The sequence below is a fragment of the Staurois parvus genome, unplaced genomic scaffold (assembly GCF_062004578.1).
Source record: "Staurois parvus isolate SC_StPar_1 unplaced genomic scaffold, SC_StPar_1.0 ptg000120l, whole genome shotgun sequence".
NCBI classification, from domain to species: Eukaryota; Metazoa; Chordata; class Amphibia; order Anura; family Ranidae; genus Staurois; species Staurois parvus.
The window spans coordinates 7,488,541-7,509,351 of NW_028317916.1; the positions used below are offsets into that span (position 1 = coordinate 7,488,541).

General features: G+C 41.5%; 1 protein-coding gene across 6 annotated transcripts in view; it reads right to left on the minus strand.

Annotated features, from left to right (window-relative positions):
• Nucleotides 1–20,811, minus strand: part of CADPS2 (calcium dependent secretion activator 2) — a 694,049-nt gene that overhangs the window by 364,931 nt on the left and 308,307 nt on the right. For all 6 annotated transcript variants that reach the window (XM_089672135.1, XM_089672134.1, XM_089672133.1 and 3 more), the window contains exons 14-15: nucleotides 19,687–19,788; nucleotides 8,217–8,280 (exon numbers count right to left, since the gene is read on the minus strand). In XM_089672135.1, coding sequence (XP_089528261.1) covers nucleotides 8,217–8,280; nucleotides 19,687–19,788 — 166 coding nt within the window. The remainder of the gene's footprint in view (nucleotides 1–8,216; nucleotides 8,281–19,686; nucleotides 19,789–20,811) is intronic.

Consider the following 20,811-nt stretch of genomic DNA (forward strand, 5'->3'; position numbering starts at 1 on the left):
CCGCAGTCCAAAACTTTAAGCAAACAGTTGTACAATATGTGTGCTGACAGGAGCCATTTGCAGTAGATGAAACCAGAAAGTGCTAGCAGCCCATAGCTTAAACCAATAATCTTTGAGCCAAACGTTCTATGACCAAGGAATCAACCACACTAGTCCCTTTTAATTTGACCTGTCAACCAGAGTTTGGCAAAGCAAAGTTACAGTTAAGACAGGATGAAGATGAGGATCTGCCCGTGAGGACATATATATATACAGAACTATAGAGAGGGCTTTCAACTACTGATCACTGGAATGGTGGTTGCTTTGTTAAGGTGTGCCAGATCTGCAGACTTGATAGACCACATTTTAACAAAGTCTCATTACAAATGTGAGTATATTATAGGCATCTTGTCCAAGTGTTTCCAGTCTCCATAGAGAAAGTCTTGGAGCAGAGAGAACAGTCTTAGGGGCGCTAAAGAACACAAAAGGTATAGCACTGTCAGGCGTAAGCCGTTGACCTTCTTCTAGTTTCAGAGTGGTGTGTATCAATAAATAGTCACTTAACCACTTGACCTCTGGAATGTTTTACCCCATTCATGAACAGAGCATATTTTGCTATTCAGCACTGTACTACTTTAACTGGCAATTGCTTAAGTCATGCAACACTGTGTGCAAATGAAATTCATATAATTTTTTTTCACAAAAATAGAGCTTTCTATTGGTGGTAATTAATCACCACTAGCTTTTTTTATTACATAAACAAAAAAACACTGAACATTTAAAAAACAAACAAAATTTTCTACTTTTTGCTATAAAACATAAAAAAAAATCAAAAAATCAAAAACCGCGTTTCTTCATAAATGTAAGCCAAAATGGATTTTGCTATGTATTTGTTAAAAAAAAATCCCAATAAGTGTATATTAATTGGTGAAAGGTATAGTGTATACAAACTGGTATATATATATTGGAAATTCTGCAACTATAGACGCTATACTTTAATGGCAGCGATCAGCGACTTATACTGGGACTGTGATAGGGTGGCAGGAAATCTGGTGCTAAATGTCTCTGATGTGACTAGTGACACTAATACAGTGATCACTGATAATACTGTACACTGTACTAATGACACTGGCTGGGAAGGGGTTAACATCTAGGGGCAATCATGAGGTAACGTTGTGCCTAACAAGTGTAATGTGTGCTGCTTATACTTACTTATCTGGCTATTTTTTCTCCCTGCTTTTCCGGGAGAAGAAACTGCCTGATTGCTGTTCCTATGTACACAGAGTTCTGTGTATTTGTAAACACAGAACTCTATGTGTGATTGAACACAGCCGATCAACTGGTTTCAGCCAAAATCACTGGCTGAAATCCTCTGCCACACTCTATGTGTGATTGAACACAGCCGATCAACTGGTTTCAGCCAAAATCACTGGCTGAAATCCTCTGCCACACTCGTGGCAGCTGTGTCCAAAAACCTCTTGCAAAAGGGCAGAAGAGCCAGCCACATCTGAAAGAGCTAGGAGAGACACCTAAATATAGGAAAGACACAAAGATCAGAGGTACACGTGATTCTATGCTGCAGACATTAGCCCTATCAGTGGGTGCAAGTAGCCTTGGAGCCATTCATATATATAAAACCACAATGATGCCCATTGTGATGAAATGAAATAGGCAGGGATAGGCACTCTTACTTTGATACACACATGGAAGAGGGTCTGCATGCACTGCATATGCAATACAGGAATTTCAGCAGTGGCAGTATGCTTGAGAGACATTTACTGCAGGAGGTTTAGCCTAGGTTGAGCACTTGTCTTGCGAGTATGATTTGTTTTTAACTTACTGCTTTATTAAGTTACATTGTTGCTCTATGAGCCTTTAGGTGCTCTACCTCATGAATCCATTGAATAATGAATAATAAAGGAACTATGATTCAACTCCCTGCCCATCCAGCATTATTGTACAGCCCGGTTTGACCATTTTGTAATGAGAGGTAAAACAAACCTGCTGAGCGATCCTGAGCAACTGGGAATGCACCAGTATGTTAAAAGAATATATTTTTGCACATTTCAGCTTCTTTGGATACTTATGTAATCAAAACATTCAAAATGCCTCAAGGTCTATGCATTAATAATCCGGGAGTCCCTAATCCAAACTTTAAATATATAATCAAGCAATAAAGATTAGTTATGGTCTCAACCAAGATTAGTGGGTTTTTAGTACTGTTAGTGATAAAAAAGCAATCATCAAAGGTTGGCAGTCACAACACACAAACAATTCCTTTAATTATACAAAGACATACAAAATATAATAGGAAGCCACACTCCGTAAATCTAACTTACTCCCCACCATAGGTGCTGATTAATGACATATATTATAAGTATTCAACATACAGTCTCTTAGATTGACCATAACTGCCCAGCATATTACATTTAAGTGTCCTTAAATCATTTTCAAGGATAAACATCTCTTATATCACAAATCCATGCCACCTAAAGGAAAATGTGCTTAGTTAGATCCCCATATGGAAAGTAACAATGTGTAGTCCAGAGGAGGATGCCTTGTGAAAAGAGCATATTCATAATCGCCTCCCTCTTACACTAACTTTATAGCTATGTAGGTGTCCCAATGAAGGCAGATATTAAATGGTCCCACAGTACTTTCCAAGCTTGACATAATCCAGAGGAGGAATTGATTGAACTGTATAGATCCTTACCTCCCTCCAGCGCCTATCGAATAACAGAGCTGTTCAGGGGAGGATTGGTATGTAGATGAATAACTGTAACCTCCCTCATACATCAATATGCATTGTTTGTAAAGAGTCTAGTCCAGACAAACAAGCTCATGGGTAATCAATTGGGTGACATTTCCATAGAAAAAGAAGCAGTCCATACATGTATCATGAGCAGAAGATCCTTCAGGAGTGAAAGAGTTCAGAGCAGTAAACTAGGGTCATGGTAAAATTGATGACAATACTTACCATGCTGTAGGCATCAAAGCAAGTCATAGCAGGAGACCAAGGACCAAAAGGGGGGGGGGGGCCGCTGCCTCAGAGGTAGGCTCAGAATTGTTGGATTCTTTGGATACTTGCATTGTCATGGACTTTCTTTGATATTTATAAATTGTATTAATCAATATCACTGAGAGAGTTTACACACACATGATTTCAAAATATCTGTTTAATGATCACACAATCAATCTGTTGTTTTATCACTATGATATAGAGTGTTTAATGCTTTAATGATTTGATGTGTATTTTATTTTATTACACAAAGTGAGGGTGTTATGCATTAATTAATTCTTGCTGTGAGTGCTGTACTTCTCAGTGTTGTGTATTTTAGTCTGAATAGGATACTTCTACAGCTGCTTGCCTAAGGGAGGGGATTGTAGATTACAAGTGCAGAATTTTGGAGCGTGTTATCTAGGAGGATGTGTGCGTAAGGTGAACCTTACTGTGGAGGGGATTTCTGTTTTATTGCTCAGAGCAGAAACCCCCTTTAGTTCAGAAATCTATGCTGCTAAATGAATTGTCAGACTTACAATTTATCAGCTTTTACATAAAGAAGCCTAATTCAATTAGCTATCGTGCATTTTGTGATGTACTCATATATTTTAATTACTGTACAAGAATATGGAATACATAGTTTCAATTGTTTAAAGAACACTAACTTTTACCCTAGAAAAAACTCATTAACTGTATATGGTACAATTAAGTAAAAACAACGTCAAGTTGATAAAAGTATTTCAAAACAATGAAATGTCCTTTTGTTTCAACATGCTGCCTTATGGTAATTATTGTTAGGAAGTAACTTGTACAAAGCTTGCTTTCTGTATTATAATAATTATAGGGATATACAGTATTTTACTGAGAAAAATAGCCTAAAAAGGTATTGATGTAAATAAAATAATTGTTTACACAAACTAGCTACTTTGAACTGATCTGAAGACAATCCTCCTGTTTAGATGATACCTGATTGCACCAAACACTCCCTGTTTGCTAATCACTGAGCCTTTTCTGAATTGTTTAGGCTTCCTCCTAAGATAAGCCAGTGATAGATGGGTATGGCTTCAGCTCAATTCTACTAGTACCAAAATAAACATGCATTCTCAAGTGATCCAGCATGCATATTTATGAAAAGAGCTTAAAGCTTGTGCAAAGCAACAAATTTGTTTAAATTTCTGCTGTTCCATCTGCAGCAGCTCTTCTCTAACTTTTTGCTCTTACAGGACACACAGAGAGCAGGGAGGAGCCATAGGCTCCTGTTGCTCTCAAACATTTTTACAGTGGGTTACAATGCATCACAGTCTGCTGCAATACACTTTAAGGAGAGGAAAAAATTTATTCTGGACCCTGCTATTAATAAGAATGAAGATGCACATCCATACAACACATTAAAAAAATACATATCAATGAAATGCGTTAACGAAAGAATATATATTAAATAAATAAAAAAACTCATGTAAATGCATAGATTAGTCCTTACTGCTGCTGACATTTCTTGTGTTCCCACAAGTGAAAATGATATACCATATTTTTCGCTCCATAAGACGCACCTGACCATAAGACGCAGTTAGATTTTAGAGGAAGAAAACAGGAAAAAAATATTCTGAACCAATGGACTGCAGAAACAGTACAGGAGATGACCAGAGACTGCGAACATACTACAGGAGATGACCAGAGGCTGCGGACATACTACAGGAGATGACCAGAGACTGCGGACATACTACAGGAGATGACCAGAGACTGCGGACATACTACAGGAGATGACCAGAGACTGCGGACATACTACAGGGGATGACCAGAGGCTGCGGACAAAGTACTGGAGATGAGCAGGGACTGCAGACACAGTACTGGAGATGAGCAGGGACTGCAGACACAGTACAGGAGATGACCAGAGACTGCGGACATACTACAGGAGATGACCAGAGATTGCGGACATACTACAGGAGATGACCAGAGGCTGCGGACATACTACAGGAGATGACCAGAGGCTGCGGACATACTACAGGAGATGACCAGAGGCTGCGGACATACTACAGGAGATGACCAGAGGCTGCGGACATACTACAGGAGATGACCAGAGGCTGGGGACACAGTACAGGAGATGACCAGAGGCTGCGGACACAGTACAGGAGATGACCAGAGGCTGCGGACACAGTACAGGAGATGACCGGAGGCTGCGGACACAGTACAGGAGACGACCGGAGGCTGCGGACACAGTACAGGAGACGACCGGAGGCTGCGGACACAGTACAGGAGTTGACCGGAGGCTGCGGACACAGTACAGGAGATGACCGGAGGCTGCGGACACAGTACAGGAGGTGACCGGAGGCTGCAGACACAGTACAGGAGGTGACCGGAGACTGCGGACACAGTACAGGAGATGACCGGAGACTGCGGAACACCAGAATTGGCAGGTCTGTCACTGGCGCCCTGTGCTTTTCACAAATGAGAGCAGTGGCAAGATAGACTACATGGGGAGCAGTGGTAGGATAGTTTGGGACTTGGTGTTATCCCTTTTCCATATGGGGTACCACTTATACGTGGACAATTTTTATTCAAGCGTGCCACTATTTAGACATTTATACAATCTTGGAACTGGCGCATGTGGCACCGTGTGACCTAATGTGTGTCCACCATTAGAAGTGGGTGGATGCAGGGCGGTATATTCTAATAGTGGGCATACCACACACTTTCTCTGGCAGAGACTTCTTCCCTTTTTTCATTCAGCCAACAGGTTGCATACAAAAAAAAAAGAAAGAACATAGCATATATATCCAACAAGGACTAGCGGCATACTGGTACATCACTGGACTTTGAATGGTTATACCAGGATGATGCCTACAGCTGCAGGCATCATCCTGGTATCAATTTCTTTCAGCCGGCGATCGGCATTCATGTAAAAATCACACTCGCCCCCCCCCCCCCCACACGTGCATGCCTGTGTGCGTGAATTTTGACCCTGTGCCGGTATGTGAACAGCGGTTGAACCATGCATGTGAAGGTATCGCTGTGAACGTCAGATCAAGGGCAGTAATTCTAACACTAGACCTTCTCTGTAAATCTAAAATTGTAGCTTGTAAAGGCTTTTAAACGTTGCCTATGGATATTAAAAACATATGCAGTTTGTTGCCATTGCACGGGGCATGCATAGTTTTAAAGCATGTTTTATATTCTACCAAATAATTGGCCAATATATTGTGTTTTTGTGCATTAAAAGTAAAAAAAAAAGTGTATTTGTTTTTAAAAACTGCGCTTGAAAAATTGCTACACGAGTACTATGTAACATAAAAAATTGCAGCACCCACCATTTTATTCACTAGGGTGTTTGCTTTAAAAAAATATATAATGTTTGGGAGTTTAAATTAATTTCCTGGCAAAAAATACAGATTTTTTTCATGTGAGCAAAAAGTGTCAGAAAAGGCTTAATCTTCTGGTGGTTAGAAATGTAAGTGATGTGTGGCATAAACTTCTAATGCTGGGGATAAAATGCCCCCACCCCCAAAAATGACCTCTTTTTGGAAAGTAGACACCCCAAACTATTTGCTGAGAGGCATGTTGAAACAATAGAAGAATTTATTTTTCTACCACAGGTTTTTGGAAAATGACAAAAAAATATATTTTTACACAAAATTGTCACTTAAATGATTTATTGCTCACACACGCCATGGGTATATGTGAAATTACTCCCCAAAATACATTCTGCTACTTCTTCCGAGTATGGGGTACCACATGTGAGAGATGTTTTGGCAGTTTAGCCAAGTACAGGACCCCAAAATCCAATAAGCACCTTCAGGCTTTTAAAGGGCTTTATTTCCTCATTACATTTCCTGCCTACCTATCACAGTTTCAGAGGCCCTGAAATGAAAGGATAGCACCAAAACCTCCCAAATGACCCCTTTTTGGAAAGTAGATACCCCAAGGAATTTGATAAGAAGCATAGTGAGTATTTTGCAGATCTCGTTTGTTGCCACAAGTTTTTGGAAAAAGAAGAAAAAAAGCAAAAACATATTTTTTCTTTTCTTTTTTTTATATTTCAAAACCTTGTGAGAAAAAATGAGATCTGCAAAATACTCACCATGCCTCTTTTTAAATTCCTTGGGGTGTCTACTTTCCAAAAAGGGGTAATTTAGGGGGGGGGTGGTGCTATCCTGGCATTTCAGGGCATCTGAAACTGTGATAGTTAGTGAGGAAGTTACGCACCTTCAGGCTTTCAAAGTGGTCATTGGATTTCAGGCTCCTGTATGTGGCTAGGTTCCCAAAAAGTCTCACACATACACCCCATGTGTAAATTCTATCTATACCATAGTTTGTAGATACTATAACTTTCACACAAAGCAATCAATATACACTTATTGGGATTTTTTTAACCAAAAACATGTAGCAGAATACATTTTGGCCTAAATTTATGATGAAATTTTAGTTTTTTTGGATATTTTTTATGACAGAAATGAAAAAAAATCCAAGTATATATACCGCCATTTGTAAACACTATAACATTCACGTAAACCAATTAATTTACAAATGTTGGGTTTCTTTTGTTAGCAAAGACATGTAGCAGAATACATTTTTGCCTAAATTTGACGAAATTTAATTTTTTAAATTTTTTTACTGGACATGTTTAATAGCAAAAAGCCAAAAATATAGTTTTTTTCTCAAAATTGTCGGTCTTTTTTTTTTTTTTATAGTACAAAAAAATTTAAAAAACGCACAGACGATCAAATACCACTAAAAGAAAGCTCTGTTCATGGGGAAAAAAAAGGACATAAATTTAATTTGGGTGCAGCGCTGCATGACTGCAAAATTGTCAGTTAAAATAACGCAGTGCCATAATGCAAATAATGGCCTGGTCAGGAAGGGGGGTAAATGCCCTTGAGGGAAAGTGGTTAAAAAAGATGTTTGTAACAAAAGTGCATTTTGCGTTGGTCAATGCATGTTAAATGCAATTGAAGTGGTGTTAATCAAAAAACTGTCCATGTAACCCTAACATTCACTGACCCTTATTGTCAACATAACCCTTGGTTTACATAGGCACCCTTCCTGCATTGGAATTCTCCATGGTAAAAATTGTGCATCCTGTGTTATAAGATATGGGTAAAAAAATACATAGAAAAATACAGCTGAATCCTCTGTTTTTATAGAATATGTATGACATACGATATCTCTTTTTTCAATCTGATAATTTTTAAGACTAAACACAGTGCTTTGCATATAGAAATGGTGAAATATAAATAGATACCCGCTCTAAGAGAGACAATGTGGCTTTCAAAGCTCCTTCTGGCCTTCCAAATGGAAAACAGTACCTGTAGAGAAAAACAAAATACTCTAATATAAATTTGCCACAGACATTACCTTTTTCATTTTTTTTTAATCAGCAAAATACCTTTGTGAGGAACTGTATGCGGAACACTGGTGTCATCCTCATTAATTTCAACTACAAGCTGTTAGGGGCCTGGCTTCTTGAGAGTAAGCTCTGATGCCACTGCTGCTTTTTTTTTTCTTTTAACTGTAGGTAAGCCCTAACAATGAACTGCTCTTATTTGCACCTCTTTGATCAGTTAAATATAACACTGTAAGTGTTTTGTTATATTTGTTCAATAAATAACTTGATTTTGTCAGAAATTCAAGTGCTCTCCTGTGCAGACTTTCTGTTTTATCTCAAGTAGAATAATTAGCCCTCCCTTTTCTTATCTTGGACTGCAGTCCCTATGTTGTGGAAATTAACAGACAAGAAGGATTCTGTAGTTTAGCAAACAACTGGGCAGGACTGACACCAGTTGAAATGATGTGTTGTCAGCTAACAGGCAAGGAGGAGCTGAATGAATTGCTGGAACATTAACTGATATTTTTTTGTATTTGTAGCGCACAGATGTGTCCCAAAGGAAATAAGTGAATGGTATATGTCAGCTGTGATTAGTTGGGAAAAAACTCACTGCTGCCAAGGTAAAAACACATCGGTTTGTAGAAAGTATGAACAGGAGCCAGGCGCTGTGTAGTTTTGTGATAAAAGTAATACACCTTATATGGCGATGTGCCTTTAATAATTCATATGGTAAAAAATAGATCACCAGCCTGTGGCTTCAAGAAGCCAGGTTCCAAGATGGACGGCCCGTCCGCTCAGAGGGAAGCAGTGGAGAGAAGAATGCCTGTCATCAGGGCACTGATGATCAGTGCCCTGATGATCGGTGCCCAGCAGTGCCACCCACAAGTGCCCAGCAGTGCCACCCAACTGTGCCCATCAGTGCCATCAACCTGTGCCCAGCAGTGCCACGCATCAGTGCTGCCCAGCAGTGCCGCCAGTCAGTGCCCAGCAGTGCAGTCAGTGCCACCCATATCAGTGCAGCACATCAGCGCCGTCCATCAGCGCTGCCTATCAGTGCCCATCAGTGCAGCATCATCAATGCACAACAGTGAAAGAGAAAAATTACCTGTTTGCAAAATTTTATAATAGAAACAAAGAAAAACTTTTTTTCTCAAATTGTTTGCTTTTTTTTGTTTATAGCGAAAAAATAAAACACCCAGCGGCGAATAAATACCACCAGAAGAAAGCTCTATTTGCATGACAAAAATGTCTTATGGCTACAGTGTTGCATGACCACACAATTGTCATTCTAAGTGCGACAGGGCAGACAGCTGAAAATTGACCTGGGCAGGAAGGGAGTATAAGTGCCAGGTAGGCAAGTGGTTAAATCACAGGGATATGCGCATGTATTGCAGGGATTACTGCATTTTTAAAATTTTGTCTTGACATGCACATTAATCGATTTCTTAGGATGGAGCTTTTGCTTAATAAAAGTCATGGAGCTCAGTCATCTGAGGCATTGAATCTCCTCCTGAGCAGCTGACTAATTGGATCTGAGAGGATTACCTGACTCACTTGACCTAAAGCTCACCAAAATAAGATTCCCACTTTTCTGTTAGTACTGTAACCCCCAACTGTCCAATTATTTTAAAAAAATAATTTTCCTATTAATATGTCTTTGTTAAATCTATTAGGTGGTCTGCTTACACAAACACAGCCTTAACGTTTTGCAAAAGCATCCAACGTAGTTCCCCACACACTTCTAATGTATAAACCCTTGGTTTCTACTTGGTGTCTGAAGCACAATCCATGTTTACATCACTCTTCAGACAGCAACAAACAGGTGGTGAGGAGGCATTGTATCTCCTCCTTGCTTGCTGTTGTAACGCCCTGATTACCAGACAACAGTGCCACAACCACAGGCATGGCATGTGCACACCCTAGGCTGCTGCCTCAGCAGCAACACTGGTAGCTGTTGAGAGGTGGTAAAAACACAGCTTGAACATGGGGATTTACAGTCTCTCAATTGCAAGTGTAAACAAAGCCTAAGTTAAAGCTTACAGGCTTAGAAAATTCAGTTTGTAAATGGATAGAAAACTGGCAAAAGAGCGTATTCAGAGAGCAGTGATTAACGATTCATACGCTGAACGGTCTAATGTTATTAGTGGTGTACCCCAAGGTTCAGTGTTGGGACCCTTACTATTTAACCTATTTATAAAACTACCATTTCAGTGTTTACAGATGACACCAAGCTATGCAATGGAATGTACTTACAAGATGTCTCTAATGTACAAGCCAACCTCAATGCCACATTTAATTGGGTAACTACATGGAAAATGAAGTTTAACATTCATAAATGTAAAGTTATGCACTTGGGGGCAAAAAACATGCACATACCGTACATTGTAGGAGGAGAACAGCTAAGGGAGTCAATGGATGAGAAGGATGTCCTAGCAGATCTTAGACTTAATAGTAGCGTGCAATGCCAAGCTGCAGTTTCTAAAGCTAGCAAAATACTATCTTGTATTAAAGGCCTGGTCACTGCACTTTCAAGATGGGAAAGGCGCATTTCCATTGTTAATGGCACCCTCATCTAGCAAATGCGTGCGTGCTTGCAGCCACCAAAATGTATGGTACCGCAGTACCATGAGTTTTGGTGCAGCATGATTTTAAAAAAATTGTGCGTGTCATATTTTTGAGCATTCTCTTGCATTTGGCAGCCCACTGAAATGAATAGGCTATTAAAAATGGACACATGCACAGCACAGGAACAAGCAAAAAAATGCATCACAAGGGAACACACGCATTATGGTGTGAACTGACCTAAGAGGTACAGACTCCAGAGAGAGACTGAGGCATATAATTTTGCCACTGTACAAATAAATAGCAAAACCTCATCTGGAATACGCAGTTCAGTTTTGGGCACCAGTTCACAAAAAGGATATTGGAGAACTTGAGAAGGTGCAGAGAAAGCAATAAAACTGATGAGGCATGGAGGAGCTCAGCTAACAGGAAAGATTAACCTAATTTATTCTTTTAGAAGAGGCAATAAAGGGGGGATATAATCACCATGTATAAATATATACTGTAAGTGATCTGTATAGTGAACTTGATATAGAGCTTTTAACTTTAAGGTCATTACAGAGCACAAGGGGCTATTATTTACATCTGGAGGATAGAACTGGATTTTTGTTACTCAATGTAAAATCCCTTTCACAGAGTTCACTGACGAACACAGCTATTCTGATTTTTGTCCACAGGGTTTATAACACCACCTACAGGTGTAGGACACTAGACAAAAAAAGAACACAGCACCGCCTAACGTCACTCCTAGCTGATACAAATCCTCACTCTTCTATAAGCAATCCAGCTAGTCACAAAACATCAAAAGTATAAACTCCAAAAAATAGGGATGGGTGCTGCGTCATCAATGAACTGACAGAAAGGGATTTTATGGTAACAAAATTTTGTTTTCTCTTACATTCATCGACAAACACAGCTCTTCTGAGTCTTGACCATAGGGATGTCCAAAAGCAGTGTCTCAAGAAGGAGTGCACAAACCAAAAAGAAGTAATCCTAACCAGTGGTCTACAACCTTGGGGCAAAACAAGCATGCGAAGATGCAAACACATCAACTTGTGAAATTGTTTTAAAAGTGTGCACAGAGGACCAGGAACCTGCCTTGCAAACCTGAAATACAGACGCATAGGGTCAGAACGCCCAGGAGGCACTAGTCACCCTGGTGGAGCATGCCACTATGGGGAAGAAAGGAGCCCTACTCCTAATGGTGTATGACATAACAAGCGCCTGCTGAATCCAACAGGACATAATAGCAGAGCAGGCCGCCAGGCCTTTTCTTGGACCATAGGCGAGCAACAAAAGATAATCTGACCTCTGGATAGAAGCAGCAGTAGACAGGCACACACGAACCACCTGGACCACATCCAAAGTGCACAACACAACCTCATTAGAACACAAAGGTGGCAGGACAAGGCCCTCATTCATGTGAAAATCCGAAAACCACCTTTGGAGGAAAGGAAGGGCATGGATCGCAAACCACCTTATCCTAATGTAAGACAGGAAAGGGAGACTCACAGGAAAAGGCTGCCAATTCTGACACCCACCAAGCAGAAGTGATGGAGACCAAGAAGGCAACTTTGATAAAAATGGGAATACCCTGAATACTCCCAAAGACAGGCTTCTGTAGGACCATGTTCGGGTCTCTTGGTGGCAATGGGGAAAACAGGGGAGGTGCCACATGATGAACCCCTTAGATGAAAGTGCAGATTAAGGAATACGTGGACAAGGGACGCCAAAAATATAAAACAAAAAAAAGATTGCACAGGAAGAAACCTGCCTTTAAATGATATCCAAAGCAAGTTGTTGTGCAATGCCCTGAGAAAAGCCAAAACCTGAGCCACCGAGAAGGAACATGGATGGAAACCCACAGGCCTGCACCAGGCAATATAATCATTATATATCTTCTGAGAGGCAGACTTGCATGCCTTTAATAATGCAGGGATCACCAAACCCACTTGTTTCTCAAAACCTGGCTTCAATAACAATGTCATCCAAGCCAGAGACAGTAAAGCAGGGTGGTAGACTAGACCCTGGGACAGAAGGTCCTCTCAAAGGGGGCAACTGCCAGGGAGTGTCCGTGACCAGCCGCACCACACCAGCATAGCACAAATGATGAGGCCAGTCTGGAGTTAACAGAAGGACCACACTTCCCTCTGGTCTCTATCCTGCACAGCAGGTGAGGGAGCATCTTAAGAGGAGGAAATGCGTAAAATGAGATTATAGAGGTCCCACAGTGCCACCAGTGCATCTACCAGGGAGTCCCACGCTCTAGCCACAAACCCTTGTATCTTTATTTTGAGACAGGATGAAGCACATCTGGGTACAGGGACCACTACCCCTGATCCATGGCCTGGCGACTGAGGTAACATTCTCAACGCCTGGTATGTGCACAGCAGAGAGAGCCAGAATGGGTTGTTCTACCCACCGCAAAATGCGTGATGCTTCCAGCACCACTGCAGCACTGCTTGCTCTGCCTTGGTGGTTCACAAAAGCCACTGCTCTGGCATTGTGCAACTAGCTCTTGTCCAGGAGCCCCCAGAGAAGATCCATCCAGTGCTCCAGAGACAACCTAACTGCTCATAGTCCCAGAATATTGATGGGTAGCTGAGCCTCCTCTGGAGTCCAGCGGTCTAATGCCAATCTGAACCCAGGATATCTCCCCAGTCAGACAAGCTGGCATCCATCGTGACTACCATCCAGTGGAGGGGAAAAGGATTTCCTGGCCTGTAGGGGACGAGACTGGAGCCACCAGCGGAAGGAGGCCCTCATTTACCAGCCCAGATGAATCTGGTTATCCAGGGAAGCATGAGACTTGACCGATGTCAACAGGATATCCCTCTGCAGAACTCTCATATGGAACTATGAATATGAGACCATTTTGAAGGTGGATACCATAAGACCCAGACCCCAAGCCAAAGGGGAGCAGAACAAATTGATGATTTGCGTCTCTCAACACAACCAGAAATTCTCCCAGATGAAGTGAAGCCACCACCAAAGGGATGGATTCCATCTTGAACCCGCATAAAGCAATTCAAGGCTATGAAGGTTCAAAATAGGGCAAACCCCAATCTTTTTTTGGAACCATAAACAGGTTAGACTAACAACCCCTGGAATTATTCCAGCTCAAACACAGGGAATACAGTTCCCTGGCACAGCAGATCCTGCACCTTCCTGCACAGGGCCCAAAGGCATGATGGTGGAAGGCAAAGATTGGAGGGAAATAATTTCTTTGGTGGATAAGAAAGAAATTCTATCCTGTAGCAGGACAAAACCAGTTCACGATTGACTTGCCTGGAATGAGTGAGGCCCATGGGCCTGAGTAGCAACAAAGACAACTCCTCACCCTAGAAATGGGTAGGGGTAAACCTTTAAACTGAAGAAGACTTCAGGCTTGGTGGACTTGTGCATCCAGGAGTGCTTGGCACCACATGCAGGTATTTGGCTGCCCCAGCAGTCACCAGCGTATTTTCCTGTGCGATTACAGAGGCAAAGGACTCAACCTCGCTGTCCAAGGAATCAAGGGAGGCAACTCCAGGATTCACCGAAAATCGCAGAGCCTGCAGCAGCAGAGCCCGGCTCAGAAAAATACAAAGGGGCAGGTGACCGGGAAGGGGGGCGGGGGGGGATTCTGGGTACCATTATGCCTGAATGCTGCCATTATTCAGGAGATGAATGACCCCAAGACTGCCAACAGACTTGCAGCCTCCATAAGGGGACCAGGATTGGAAGCATGCACCTAAGAGTCTATACAGCCCACCAACTTAGGCAAGGCAGTGCCAACAATTATGACACCCAGAGGGAAGGGGGGACAAAAACGGCCCCCAGGGTGACTACAACAGAGATAGAGGTGCACCTGGGAGAACTCACCACCACCCGACGACCAGGAGACTACCGTGGGTACTGACATGGTTGCCGCCTGTGAATGAGATCAGTGAGCCAACTATGGACAAGGTTGTGCTGACCGTGCCTCAGAGAGCGCACATTCCTGTCCCAGGCACTGACTCTGTACCCATCTTAAGAGGGGAATCACCAGCAATATGGCCGGTGCTGCATGGCTATAAGAAAATGGCCACCATGCACTTCATCTCCCATACAAGTCAACGAGAAGGTCCACCATAAAATGGCCACCCTTCCTGTCCATCCCCAAATTGCCATTGGCTATGGTAAAGAACATGGTGGTCACAATGAAGCCCCTTACACTCCTGGAGGGAACCCCTATCATGCGGAACTTACAGGGACAACTGAAAAGGCTCCCTTTCCCACCCATGGATGCCAGGAAAAGTTGGCCCAAGCACCAGGGACTGAGAGGTAGGAGGGGAGGCAGCCTGGCCAGGAGGGACAGGAGGTAATACCAGAGGCAAGGAGGGAGTAGGGGACACTGCAGGACCGACCACCCCAGGGAGTACCCACACCACTTCTGGGGAGGGAAGGGAGGGGGCATCTACTTACTGATCCAGCAGAGCATGTGGGTAAGGCTCCCAAGACAGATTATAATAACCACCAATGTGGGAGGGCTGTCAGCCAGGCTAACACTGTGACACAGATTCCTGCACCAGGTCATACATGTCCCCAAAAGATGTTTAATTTGCTTACTGCCCAAGTCCAAAATAGGGCTGTTGCAACTGACCCAGCGTGAAGCTAAAGGTCTGCATATCTAGATTATTCAGCCAGTTGTCCAGCCTGACTGTTGATTTAAAGTCTCAGCAGGAAAATACAACAAGCTTGACTGATTTGCACCAATCAATTCTAATAGCAAGCATATCAGTGAATGTCTGGAAGGTCCCAGAAGATTAGTTTGACATTATAAACATTACAGTTTCTGTGTCACATTATAGCTTCATAGTTAGGAAGAAGAGACACTGAGTCATTTATCACATTTTATGGATGGATAGTCTACCAGTACAGTATGCTGTAAGAATTAGACCTAAAGAAAATATTAACTTGCTCTAATGAAAAATATCCTTTTATGCACAGCTTAGTTTCATTAGTATTAATATAATATAATGTGGGTTTTAATTAGGAATAATGAAGTAGCTTTCAGATCTCTAAGCAGTAATCCATGTTTAAATAAACCTTACGGCATTTTTTTTTCAATTTTAATTATTCAAGCTGTAATTCTTCAAAGAATGAACATAATCTTCACAGTACTTCACACTTTGTTTACACCCCTTAACTACCAAGCCATCCGGTTTCTAAATGATTGTTAGATAGATAGATCCGGGATTACCCATACAATCCCAGATAAACAGGTCCCAGTGGGCACACACTAAAGCATTATTAGGATCATATTAGATGTAAATAACATAGCCCTTTTTTCACCACCATCTCATTTAGGATTATGCACAGCACCAATTATTCACACTGGCCACCAATTAGGAGCTTAGACTAGGAAAGTTATTTTCAATTAAAAGTGATACTGGAGTAATGTTTTTTGGGGTATTGCTTACCTATTTTAAAGAAAATCATATACATGATTTAATGTGTAATACTATAAAATAGTCTTTAACCACCTCCCGCCCGCCATATAGTAATATGATGAACGCAAGGTGGTTCTCTAGTCATATGACGTCCTCCCATTCTCACCGCGCATGCGCGGCTCAGGGAGCGTGCAGCGCGGCGATCGGTGGTGCGCTGTGTCCCTCGGACATAGCGGATCACCGATCACGGAAAGAGCCGAAGATGTCGGCTCGGTCATGTGATCAGCTGTGTCCAATCACAGCTTATCACATGTAAACAGGGAAATGTCGGTTATCGGCATTTCTCTCCTCTAGAGCTGTCACGCTGACAGCTCGAGAGGAGAGGAGAGCCGGCAATCGGCTTTCCACGGAGGGGACATGTACACAGATCATCGGGGCACTGTGATCAGTGTGCTCTGATGATCAGTGTAGCCCCAGCAGCGCCACCTGTCAGTGTCCATCAGTGCCTCGTGCCAGTGCCCATCAGTGCCACATCAATGCCAAATATCAGTGCCTACCAGTGCCCATCAATGCCACATAACAGTGCCCATCTGAGCTGCCTTTCAGTGTCACCCATCAGTGCCAATCAGTGCCGCCAGTCAGTGCCGCCTAACAGTGCAAGTCAGTGCCGCCTAACAGTGCTGCCTATCAGTGCCATATATCAGTGCTGCCTTTCAGTGCCCATCAGTGATGCCTGTCAATGCCCATCAGTTCCACCTACCAGTGCCTCCTCATCAGTGCCCATCAGTGCCGCCTATCAGTGTCCATCAGTGCAGCCTATCAGTGCCCATCACTGCAGCCTATCAGTGCATTTCAGTGAAGGAGAAAAATCACTTATTTACAAAATTTTATAACAAAAACTAAGGAAAACCTTTTTTTTTTCAAAATCTTCAGTGGTTTTTGGTTTGTTTAAGAAAAAATAAAAAACCCAGAGGCGATTAAATACCAAAATAAAGCTCTATCTGTTACAAAAAAATGACAAAAATTTCATATGGGTACAATGTTGCATGACCGTGCAATTGTCATTCAAAATGTGACAGCGCTGAAAGCTGGAAATTGGCCTGGGCAAGAAGGGGGTATAAGTGCCCTGTAGGCTAGCGGTTAATACATTATCAAAACCTCTGTGGAACGGTTTTAACTGCACTGTATTGTCAGAGAGTGTTGCTGGTACCTATAATAATGTTTAAAATGTTAATAAATCCTATATATTGGAGTCTGGTGAGACTCTTCTGCTTAGTTGCACGGTTTTTCACAACTGGTGGTAAGAAGCAACATCATTGGAGAATGAACATTATAAGAAAGCTCTCCCCAAGAAAAAGATGCTTGGATACACTGTGTAATGCTAAAACAAGTGCTTGGATTAATGTTACAGTGCAATACTTAATTCAAAGCAGATGTAGCCATTTTTAAGCATTAAAGCTGAACTTTGGTCAGAAAATTAAGTCCAGATAGATTACATAATGCTGGGCTCCTTTGCAGCTATAGCTTTGTGAAGCATTAAAAATCAGTGCCTATACTGTAGAAAATCCATTAAGGCACTGTCTTACCCTGCTCTGCACAGCCTCAGTTGTTTACTATTCTTGGCACTGTTCCAATAATCAGCAAGTCGTTATAAGCCGATCAGCTGACCGTTTAAAGTTTTACTACTGTTGCAGGAAAAAATATTAGAGAAAAAACAAAAGTGGAATTGGCAGAACAAAATATGCTGCCAGGGAGAATTAAAATAAACTATAGGCATTTTCCCTCATTTTGATTAGAGCAAGGGAACGTTATAACCCCTGCCAGAGTTTTTTCCACCATCTGTGTCCCATTTCGGAGATTTTCCTTCACTTCCTGACCCACAACTAAACAGGAAGCGAGAGGAAATCCCTGCAAATTAAAGGAATCCCTTAGGGACCCCAGGTCAGGAGAGCTAGTGTCCTTATTGGAAGGTTTCTCCTCTATTACTTTTCCAGGGACAATGCAAAATTTGGGATTTTCTCACTTTCAATGATAATGGTATACAGGACAAATACTGGAAAGGGGGCGAATCTCCTTAACGGGGGGCACAGACACAAATAAAAACTGACAGGAGTTCTAATCCCTCTCCACTCTAAAAGCAAATGTATTTTTTTTTTTAAGTTTTGGATAGTTATACTTGCCAGGATAGTGTTTTATTTTATCTTCCGGATATTATCTCCTTCTCCCTTGGCAGCAGAAACCTGTGAACCTCAGCACTGTAAGGGCTCATGTACACTGCAGCTGCTAAACTCACATTAAGGAGCTGTTCAGTGTTTTTTTCAGCAGCCCCTGAACTCACCCTAATGTTTTCCTATGTGTCCATGTACACATCTTTGTTTACAGTCGTTTACAGGCAGTTGAGTTTACAGTTGTTTTTTTGAACGCAACACACTTGCGTTCAGACATTGATTTTATCAGTGTTTCAAACGCAAAACGCTTGTAAACGCAGCTAATCGCATCTAAATTGTGTTTATAAGCGTTTGAAATTTTTTTTAACTCATCCAGTTCCCAATGCTGTCCAGAGCCTTTTATCATCATGAAAAATGCATGAAAAGAGTTTTCAAGGTGCTCAGATGGACAAAACACTTAACAGAAGATGTTCCCGCCAAGCTTGTCACACATTGTAATGACCAATTCACACCTCAGACCTCTCCCACTCTTGGAAACAAAAGATATGTTAATGCACATTCACACCTCAAATTCCTCATGAAGACCCCTTGCCAGGTGACCTTAATGACTCACTCCAGCAGACGCCTTCCCACCCTTGGAAGCAAAAGAAATGTTAAGGAGCGACTCACACCTAATTATCTCAACACATACTGCTGTCTCTGCTTCTACTGTGTGTATTTCTCTGAAACAGTCTGAAATAGTTAATAATTTACCACTTTTCAGTGCATTCTGGGCATTTGGGAGGTTCTCCTGTGCTAATCTTTAAAAAACACTTCTAAATGCAAATGCGCATAAAAGCACATAAATGAGTATAAACATGTTATGCAAACGCGGCTAAACATACTTTTTTTAACCTACGTTTTCCAGCAATCAGTTTCCATCATTCAGAAACGTCCTGTGCACATGGGGACTAAAGCCTTCCTCTAGAAGAGCCAAGGCATACAAACAAGGCTGGAAATGCAAACACAGGCAGACACAGGTGAAAAAACAAAGATACTTCCTGTATGGGGGGGGGGGTGTTATATAGGAGATGATCATCTGTTGTTGGAGCATAACCCTATGAGTAAGGATTAATATGGTTGCTCTATGTTCTGTGATATACAATAAAGAGATCCACTGATTTTTTTTTCCCTGTACAAAACATGGCAATTCATTTAACTTGGACATTTTACAGTGTTATTCATCTATAAAAAATGTTTTACCTGAAGTGACTGATTTGATTTTCTAATAGTGATGCAAGTCGTTCTTTAATCTCTTCAAATCTCTCCTTCTCCTCAGCTGTAACCGTTCCAATTCCATCAGGCCTGTAAGAGCAACAGAAATTATTAAAGTTTTATTCTGTTAATATGTAGCAGCTGAGGACTGGGCTGAGAGGCAGGACAACAATTGCCTCCTGGGCCAATACTAATCAGATATTCTGTATGGGACCAAAAATTGGAAAGACTTCTATTTGCACATATTATTTAAAGTGTATCTAAAGTCAAAACTTTTTTTTTTTTTTTTGTAGTGTTCAATAGGGTGGAGGGCTTATAACACCTGTCAGTTATTATTGCTGTCTGTGTCCTCATTAGGAAGATCTACGCTCTCTATTTGACCAGTTTACCACTATCATTGAATGTGAAAGTAAAAGAAAATTCCAAAATTTTGAGTTGTCATCAGAGCAGTAATATAGGGGAAATCTTCCAGGTGACCCTGGTGACACCTCAAGATTTCCTCATTTTTGGAGGGATTTCCTCTCCTTTCCAGTCCTGGGAAATTTCCCCAATGGGACAAAGAGGACCATAAAAAAAAACTTGACAGGGGTTATAACCCTCCTTTTCTCTATTCAAAATGAAAAAGAAAGCTGCCTTTAGTTACATTTTAGCAATCATATATGCATATTAATAAGATATTATGTACAAAAAGTTTTTTTATTAATAAATATCAAAAGACATACTGTACATTTAAAGACCTTATATTTCCTCTGTAAGCTCACAAATATAAACACATATTGATCATCAGACTTCTATCTTCTATAAACTTCAAAGGATATAAAGTAAATGTTAATGGAACCTGGGTATGAGTATAACTATAGAGCATGCAGCTGCTCAATTGGATCAATCATTGAATTGACTGTTGACCTTTGGAAGGTTCTTATTCAATAGTTTTATTGATTTAACAAAGTAAAGGCCTCAGAAACTCTGCTCTCTCCTGGTTCTCCTACCTATCGCAGCGCTCCTTCAGTGTTACCTATAACGCTGCCTCCTCCTCTTCACTCCCTCTTTCTGTAGGGGTCCCTCAAGGTTCTGTCCTTGGACCCCTTCTCTTCTCCATCTGCACCTCCTCCC